Below are 9,763 nucleotides of genomic sequence, written 5' to 3' on the forward strand. Positions count from 1 at the left end.
TTTTTTTGGGGAGTTTTTCCTTATCCGCTGCGAGGGTCATAAGGACAGAGGGATGTCGTATGCTGTAAAGCCCTGTGAGGCAAATTGTGATTTGTGATATTGGGCTTTATAAATAAAATTGATTGATTGATTGATTGATTGTGTTTCTTGCCTTGTTCCTGGATCATATGCTACTGTCAGTGGTGGGTAAGTTCAAACATACAACCTGTTGCACAACATTTTTCTTAACACTTAACCAACCAGTGGTAGAATATGGCTAAATACAACTACTTAAAAAAATACTTCACCCACAAAATGACCATTTCAATGACCAGTCCTTCTAGGATGTTGTGATGTTACGATCACAACAAGTAATCAACCAATCAGAGTGAATTCTACGCAACCTTGCAATTTTTTTTCAATCACCACAGCTTCACTACAAATGTCTTGATTTACTCAGCCCCTCTCTCTCTGTTTATCATGAGACTACTGCTGCAGGACCAGCGCTCTGTGTCACACACACGGTGTCAGGGCTAACTGTTTGCATCACAAGACTAATGTTACCTAACGGTTATTAACAGGCCTAAGGACAGAGTTGAGCTGTTTCTGTGTCGGTGTGAGATTAAAAGCTTGCTGTCTGATGTAAACTGCTGCAGTGGGGCTCTGCCCAAGCTGCAACAATATGACAAGTAGCAATGAGATCACATTGTTATGTGTTAGGTCGAGCTAATCGGGCAGAGACAGCAGGAGGAGAGCAACTCATGGAGATGGCCCTTCAGCACTGCGTCAAACAGCATCAATAGCTAATCGGTCATGATCAGCTGTTAATCCCCCCGACTATTACAAATAGATTCTAATTTTGTGGGAAACAATGAATGCTTGTAATAATAAGCTCAAATTTATTTGCAATTTTTACTTGCCCCCACAATTTCATTGCAAAAAAATGCCAATTAACTCCACAACATGCAGCGCAGTTCTTTAGAAAAACTGTTGTGAAATCAGACATTGTCACAAACAATCCCAAAAAAAGCATGCAAAATCCTGGAGGGACTGATGTAGCTACTCAGGGTGTGACCGTTAATTCATGAAGAAAAGTTTGTTTTTTTCACATGCCTCAAACAGTTAAGGAACAGTATATTGTCAAGACAATAAAGCCTCCACAAAATAGCATTTCAAGTCTTGTGTGTGATTTATCCTGGCTTCATATGAGTAGAGGAAATCTCGCTAGTAATCGCTATCAGCTAATTTATACAATGTAAAATGCCATAGGCTTGTGCTAATAACGTTAGCATGTTGTATTTGTTTGGAAAACGTGTTTAGTATAAGACAGTTGTTTTGTCAGTGAACCTTGTGAGTTGTAATGGAGCCTAATTTTGTATTGTTACCTTTGTTAAATGTTGCTGTTGTCCCTGGTTTTATATGAGTAGAGGAAATGTTCATTAGCTGCAAAGCAAATGTATACAATGTAAAATGCCATAGGCTCATGTAAATAACTTTAACTTGTTGTATTTGCGGGGAAAATGTATCCACAGGTGCTTTGTCTGTGAATGCTGCGAGTTATAATAAAGCTGATTTGTATACTTATGTTTGAAATTGTCACTATTAAGCCATGTTTAATATTTGTTAAAATACATGTTAAATCAACTCAACTTTACAGCAGTTCACAGAGACCCCACCGCCAACTTGTGGTTTGGAGGTGTAACTGCAGAGTGGCACAGTCACACCACTGCACAAGCATAAATGCTCACAGTGGTATAGGCCATGTGCACAGGCTATGGTGTAGACTCTGCCTAGGGCTGATGCATAAGTATATATCCGCCATTACACAACTTCTGCAGTACAATCAAAGTCAGTGACAACATATGCATGCACAAAATATTCTGGTTTTTGCCCTTCTTTGGAAAAAGACAATATATCCAACTAAGCTGTTTACATGGCTCATGAAAATGAAAGTTTCACCAATATATATATTTTAACAAGCAGCCATGTTTACTCTAATTAACATGTCATTTATCACATAAAAATATGGAAAAAGTTGAAGTTTCCTCTGGTGGTGGACTCAACCATGAGAACACAGCCTCCCTCTTTCATAATGTTTAAAAGTAGGTGTGTTTCTCCATGTGATGACAAATGTGGGCTTTTCTTTGGGGCATACATCTCTATCTCAGCCTTGCAAACTGTTGGTGTGTGTACAGGACATTAATGACAATGCACAGAGATGGCTGTAAACAGAAAAGAAGCCATGTGAACTGCCTTAAAAACCCCAATTGAGACCCATATTTTGCATGTATAGTATACACGTGGAAAGAATGCTTCTAAAACCCGAATAATATCAGTATATCCCACATGTTTTGCTTGATAAGTGCTATATTTGGGATAAGGCAAGAAATCAGAATGTCTAAACAAATTATGCTGTTTACATGACCTGCATCAAATTCCGAATATTGTCAAATTCTGAATAATAGAAGAATATCAGTGTGTATGTAAACGTAGTCACTGATAACACTGCATGTCATTTGGCTTTCTCTTGAAGACATCAAATCAGTTTGTTTGGTTTGACATTATGTCTTCTTCACAACCTCAAAGGCACGATTGTCTGTTGTATGTATTTGCATGTTAAGACCCCAGGGAGATTAGTTCTCACACTGATGTCTTGCTAATTGGGATCCTAAATAAAACAAAAACAAAAAAAGCACAAACAAACATCAAATGAGATTTTAGAACACAAGATTAAGGTTTTGTTTTGCTTTATTTTGTTTACAGTGCCAATCCTTCCAAATTACCTGTATAGTACTGGCCAGGCTGCCAACACCACTTCAGGGAACAGCACTATCATAACAGTCAATCCTCCCATCATCCAGTCACTCAGTAACAGATCAGTGATTCTGGGCTCCACATTTAGACCTCCACATCAGAACACAGCTCTTTCCAGTGATCCCAATGTGGCCCTGAAATCTCCTGAGTCAAACTGCTCTGATGCAGATCCTCAGCTGGATGAAGTAAATATCAAAGTAGGACTGCTGTTGGCCTCCAAGTCCATGGTACAGCTTATCATTAACCCCTTCATGGGGCCACTTACTGACAGGTGAGTGATTATGATCTGTGGGAAACAGGCAGATTTATTATGCTCAAAAACACACAACTTAGTTTTCCCTACTTGTATTGCACAGGATTGGATACCACATCCCAATGTGTGCTGGTTTCTGCATAATCATCATCTCTACCTTTTGTAAGTATTGAATTAATGTGTGCTGTAAAAACTGCATGAAAAAAACATAGCCCCCTCTTTCACTTGAATGAGGCCATGAGAGGGAAAGATGAGAGACGCACAAGAGGAATGCTGATGTAGAGGGACCCAGGCCCACTGTCAGGGGGCGTCAAAGGGTACAGTTGACCCCGGCCCACTGACAATACAAGTTAAATGTATTTACAGGATAAATCACCAAGAATCAGGGGCTCCTAAATGAAAAGCCAGAGTACAGAGAGAACAGAGAAGCAATGGCCAAATGTCTGGCAAAAAAGCACCAGGCATGACAGGTGGAGCGGAAGGTGACAAATGAATACAAAGAAATGAACAGCAAATAAAACCTGCTGTATCAGGCTTATGGTATGTTGTTGGAAAGGGGGCAAAGTAATGCTACAAATGTATGCAAATGTTGGTTAGAATAAAAGGAACATTGCTATTTTTCAAAAGGTATAATAATATAATAATTCCTCCTGGAATTACATAAATTGTTCATGACTGGAAAAGAGTTGACAGCCATAAACCCTTGCACACAATTTGACCAATAGTTGATTAATGTTGCCCTCTAGACTGAATGAGTAAATGAAGAAAAAATGTATTTGTCCACTCCTGATTTGATTGTAAATACCTTGCAGGAATTTCATTAGTCAGTGTTTGATTTTACTTGTCTCCAATAATTCATCACCATTCAATTCATTCAACAGGTCAAAAGTCAGCTTCACTGTGACATCATGATGTTTTGCAAAAACATTTTTCTGGCCAGTATCCACCACCACAACTCTGGAACAGAAAGGGAGATGGTTAGATACTAAACTGGTAACACTTATGTTGGGTGCCCATCTTGAAACTGTGTTGATTATGTAGATCTGTGTGTGAAGCCTCCACTTTCTGGAATCTGTAGCTTCTTTGCAGCAACATTCATATTTAAAGTATTGTCAACCGTCATGGCTACAAATGAGTCTGGACAGATGCAATCTGGAAATCCATCGGTTACAAAAAAAAAATAAAAAATCTTCCTTTACCTCTGAAGGCACTGCCTGTAGTTTTTCGACTAACGGAAGTGCAGGGGCCTCGGGCATCGCTCACCCCCTTCACTTCCGGCGGTGCCCCCAGGGAAGCACCTTGTTGTTTACAAATACTTCCGGGTAGAAAACCAGCAGATATGTATATATATCACATTTTTCACGTCACTATATCACCGTTTAGACTAATCTGATGTTTGTAAAGTCTATAAACACAATGATTTAAGGAACATTACTATTTCTGTGTGCATGTTTTGTAATTAATAACATGGTTATTGCAGATTAGCTGGGCTAACCGTTAGCTGTTAGCCCCGTTAGCAGTGTCTGTAATAACTCAGTAACTCAATAAACGGTCCGTGAAAAAAATATTCTTTCCAGCGGATATCTTAGTTACAACATGATTGAGCTAGCAAAGCAGTTTTGTGTTGCTATGTGTGGTATGTATTCAGTTTTGGGAAATCACGATGTCTAGAAAGCAGCAGTGGCTGCAGCTGACAGGGACAGCTAACAGCAGCAGCAAAGCTAACATCAGGACGTCATCTGTTAAAAGCTTCCCGTTGTCGGATACGACATGAAACTACTCCAGTTAGCTCAATCATGTTGTAACTAAGACATCCGCTGGGAAAAAAATATTTTTTTGATGTTGACGAGACGCCGAGCTTGCTGTTTCTGTAGGTACACATTTCCTGGGGACACTTGCACGTCTCGGCCCCGCCCCCTCAATTGTGATTGGCTAAAGTGCAGCATGTTCAATCTCAAAGATCCTGCTTGTCTGTGGCGGGTCAGATGTTTATTTTTCAATATTTTACACTTTACTGAAAAAAAGAGTGGACTTTCATGTTCATATTCAAATATATATATATAATAAAAAATACTTAATAATTCACTGATTATTATTATATTTATTTATTTATTATTTGTTTTTACTTCTGTTTTGCAGGAATGGGTATGCTGGCTGATGTGTACAAAGATGTCGAGGAGAGAGGGCGTGCAATGGGTATATCCTTCACTGGTTTGGCCTTAGGATTGATAGGTATGCGTACAGGCAACTTTCAGAAGTACACTCAAAATTAGAGCTTTTCGGTTAAAGCAGCTCTTACCTTTCTTGCATGTCACACAGCACTTAGAAAAAATTTCAACATCCACAACTCCCACCTGCCTCCAAAGGCCTACTCCCCCTCCTCCATAACGTCTATAATAGACATAGCCGTTGGCAAGGTAATGTTAGATACACGGAAGAGGAGAGCGAATATAACTTTACAACCAAGACAGTCAATCGCAACCCTGGAGTTTTAAAACTCAACCGGAGTCAGTGATGACTGATGGGTTTTAGAATAAGGTTACAGTGCTAACGTTAGATAGTAGCGTTAACGTTAGTAAGTGGAAACGCACAAGGAAGATAACGTTAATGTTTCAGAGGCTACGCTACAGTAGGCTAACGTTAGCCATTAGCAACTGGATGCTGTGTTGTCATATATAACGTTATGAACTGAATTGAACTTCTTTATTTGACATTTTTATGCGCAGCACAAAAACGAAATGACATTTAGCATACCCCAAGCAAAAAGAAACAAGACATTTAAAAACAACAACATATAAGAAAGAATATATAGTGCAATAGATGAAAAGGGTTGACATTTCACAGTCAAAAACTCCACATCCTGAGAGCAGAACTGTTACATGAGTGGTTGCATTCGGCCCAAATGCAATGATTGGTCAGAGTTTTCTTAGAACCATATAAGAATTTTATTTCTGGTGGAATTCACTTACATTTTAGTGTGCCATCAGCTTATTAATAGCATTTTAACCTAAACAAAGAAAAGTGTAAAATTTCCAAAAAGGTAAGTGTTGCTTTAAATCAGGAAATGTGCAAAACTGCTTTTAAAATCTGCTTGATTATACAGCACAAAAATACGTTATAGCAAAATATAACTTTGTCAGTGTATATGTGAGAATAAGTGTTGTTTGATAGGCTTAAAAAATGTGAACCTATCGTTTCATTATTTTTGAAACACCATGAAATTTTAAACAATTGTTTTGAGGTGTGCTGATGTTGCATAGCAAAAAACAGTTTTTGTTTCAACAAGACACATCCAGAATTATAAAAATTGGAGCGTTAATAGGTTTGTAAAAGCTTTTGGATTAGAAGATGGCAATGTGAATACAATACTCTATCCAAGTAAATGTAATTTTAGAATATGAATACACTATATATCATTACACAGTAATGATGAAAAGTAGCCATGCTTGTTTATTTGCAACATTTCACAGTGTCTAAAACAATTAGTGCATGCTGGGATAGTCTCCAGCTCCTCAAACCTGAACAGAATAAGGAAATGGATGGATGTTCTGAAAATGCCTAGCAAAAGGGATTTTTTTACCTCCTTGTGTATCACTCAAGGTTACTTTAGATTGAAGACATTTATAAGCATGGAGGTTTGAATCCTACACATAAGGGTGCTTTTTCCAGTTACTACATTATACTTATACTCTAGTCTTTAATGTTTCACTGTAACTTATCAGTTGTCTCTTTCATATGCATTTCATAAGCGGGTGCTCCATTTGGCAGTGTGATGTATCAGTTTTTGGGGAAGATGGTTCCATTCCTGGTCCTGGCTGCCATTGCTGTGTTGGGTGGAGGTACTGTGGAATTTTTGCACCTGAGATAAGACACTTAACCTCTAAATAATCAAATTCTTAAAGGGATAGTTTGGATTTTTTGAAATGTGATTGTATGGGGTACTTATCTATAGTCAGTATATTACAGTACATACAGTAGATGTCACCTGGCAGTTTGGAGAAGCAGCTGACATGGAATCTAAGCAATGTATTACTGTGGATGAGGGACGGCAGCAAAATGTATTTTAGCTAAAAAAAAAAAAAAGTCCCATCTAAGAAAAAAAATCTGTAACAGTTTAAATGTGCAATATATTGAAAGTATTTTCACCCCTTAACCATTTCTTCAGACAGCCCGTTATGAGGGGGAAAGCATTAACGGTTTCAGCTCCCCATCTTTACTCTCCTTAAAGCCACTGGACCCAATTGAGAAAAACAGTAATTTTGGCTCGGTGAGCACAGGAGCTGCTGGTCTACCACTGCCTCAAACAGTTGTAGCTTGTGTGTCTCTGTGAATATGAGCTGGTGTTGTTTGTGCCTCAGACTGTTCTGTTTTACCGTTCACACACAGGTTTACATGTCCTCATCTTCAAGCCATCACAGGTGCAAACACAGGTACAGTGACATTATCATGTGTTTTATCATTTTCTGTATTGCTCCATGTATACTGTTGTTGTTTTTATTTATTTCATGATGTTTTTCATGACTCATGTTATTTTATTCATTTATTTATTTTAATGGCTACAGTATGGGTGGTTAGCCCAAGACAAATTTCCCACCTGGTGGGACAATAAAGTTTACCTTGACCTTGACCTTGACCTTAAGTTAAAGGAGCACATCAATGAAAACCTGTGTTGAAAATTAAACACTGGACCTCATTCACCAATAAATGTCTTCTGAAACCCCACGTACACAGACTCACACAAAGTTTCTGAGAATCACCAGTGTTTTCTTGTCGTAGGTAAGAATAGACTCTACACACGCTCAAGAGCACACTAAGGCCCCAATCACAGAAAGCTAGCTGCTTGAGGCGCTTTTTTGTAACAGTTTCTAATGAGAATGAAGCTTTTTGCTTATTTTGCATTGCATTGCGTTGCGTTGCGTTGCGTTGCGTTGCGTTGCGTTGCGTTGCGTTGCGTTGCGGCTGCCTGGCGACAATAAAAGGGTGCAACAAGCTTATTTTTTTTTCACTAGTGGCATTAAAATATAAAAAATAGAGGCGGTGTGGCGCACTTTCTGTGTGACTGGGGCCTAAGGCACATTTGAGTGCTGGCATGTTTGTGCAAAAAAAAAAAAAATTAGAATTTTTTTTTCTTCAGTACTATAGTTGTATATTATAGGATTTAAATAACAATATTTTTACATTATTATTATTTATAATATTTTAGTAATTATTTTCATGTAATTATTCTTTTCATCTGTGTGTATGGCCCTGCAGACGTTTACTGATGCTAATTAGAATCAACTGGTATGTACATTTTAATTTAAGAGGCCTGTGGGATTATCATTACAAGTACGCAGGTGCCAACAAAATCTGCTCTTTAAGAACATGTCATGAGTCTGACCTAGACCTTTCTTAATTACTAATTACTAACTAATTTAAGACTAAACTTTGGAATAAATTGGTGAGTGAGGCCCACTGACTGTCCGTGTACCACTTATTTGTTTAATTTTCCCTAAAAATATATAAATAGATAAATAAATGAAAACTAAATTTAAAAAAATCACTAATAAAAAAAAAGTAAATAAAATTCTGTTCAGCTTTCTTCATCACATACGTAGGTCTGAAAAAGAAAAGAAAAAGAAAAAAGTTGCTACCAATCAATTATTGGAAAATGAAACTAATGGTTGCCAACGGCGTCCTAAACATCAAACTTTAACATTAACTTATTATATTACAATTAATGTATTAATATACAATTATTAAAAAGATTAAAAAAAACAAATAAAACAGAAACATAAAAAGGGGGCAAAATAAAATAAATATTGATGAAATGAACTGAAAATTATAAATATGAACTATTACTGAAAATAGAAATTATAATAATTCAAGCTATTAACTACAAACTTCATTATTCAGCGTTTCCTGTCTTGTAATTTGTTACAGATGGAAAAAGGGACTCCACTGCTGACTCTCCTCAAGGATCCATATATTCTCATTGCTGCTGGTATTTCAAACTGAACTGGCCAACAATTAACATATTATCAGTCCCTCCAGGATTTTGCAATTATGCGATCACAACAGGTAATGCAAATTTTGTCCAATCACTGCAACTCAACATAACAAAATCTTAATTTTGTCCAATCACTGCAACTCAACATAACAAAATCTTATGAGTATGATGAGACCAAACTGTGCCACGTTAGTTTGTGGTAACCAGGAAGAGAGAGCCCCAGAGAGCCTCATGTCATGGCAAAAAAAACATCTATAAACATCACAATGTCACAACTTCTTTAGAAAGACTGTCATGAAATCAGGCATTTCAGGCCACAACGATCCCAAAAACAGCCCGCGAAATCCTGGAGGGACTGGCATATACAGTACAGTTTGCATTCATCACAATTCATCTTCATTTAATTCATTTAATAAGGCAGGCAGTAACATATACTTGTGCTGCTCTGTGGAATTGTATGATTTAGTAATGGTATATTAAATGACATAATAATAATATAATAATATAATATAATAAAATAATACTGACTTTGCTTTTCAGGAGCCATATGTTTTACAACTCTGATTATTGCCACCATAGAGACAGCCCTTCCTATCTGGATGATGAAGACCATGTGTGCCAGCAAATGGCAGCTAGGTATTTAAGACAAACCTATGTTGTGCTTATGCTGAAGTGCTCACAGCCCATGCTCACAAGTATTCAGTGTTTATTTCTACAGTCTACACATA

The 9,763-nt window shown here is 37.5% G+C and overlaps 1 protein-coding gene across 1 annotated transcript in view; it reads left to right on the plus strand.

Moving 5' to 3' along the window:
- Nucleotides 1-3,219, plus strand: part of LOC126405527 (synaptic vesicular amine transporter-like) — an 8,416-nt gene extending 5,197 nt beyond the window's left edge. The window contains exons 3-5 of the mRNA XM_050069293.1: nucleotides 134-186; nucleotides 2,743-3,064; nucleotides 3,150-3,219. Coding sequence (XP_049925250.1) covers nucleotides 134-186; nucleotides 2,743-3,064; nucleotides 3,150-3,219 — 445 coding nt within the window. The remainder of the gene's footprint in view (nucleotides 1-133; nucleotides 187-2,742; nucleotides 3,065-3,149) is intronic.
- The last annotated feature ends 6,544 nt before the right edge of the window (nucleotides 3,220-9,763 follow it).

The sequence above is a fragment of the Epinephelus moara genome, chromosome 18, assembly GCF_006386435.1.
Source record: "Epinephelus moara isolate mb chromosome 18, YSFRI_EMoa_1.0, whole genome shotgun sequence".
In the NCBI taxonomy this organism is placed as follows: domain Eukaryota; kingdom Metazoa; phylum Chordata; class Actinopteri; order Perciformes; family Serranidae; genus Epinephelus; species Epinephelus moara.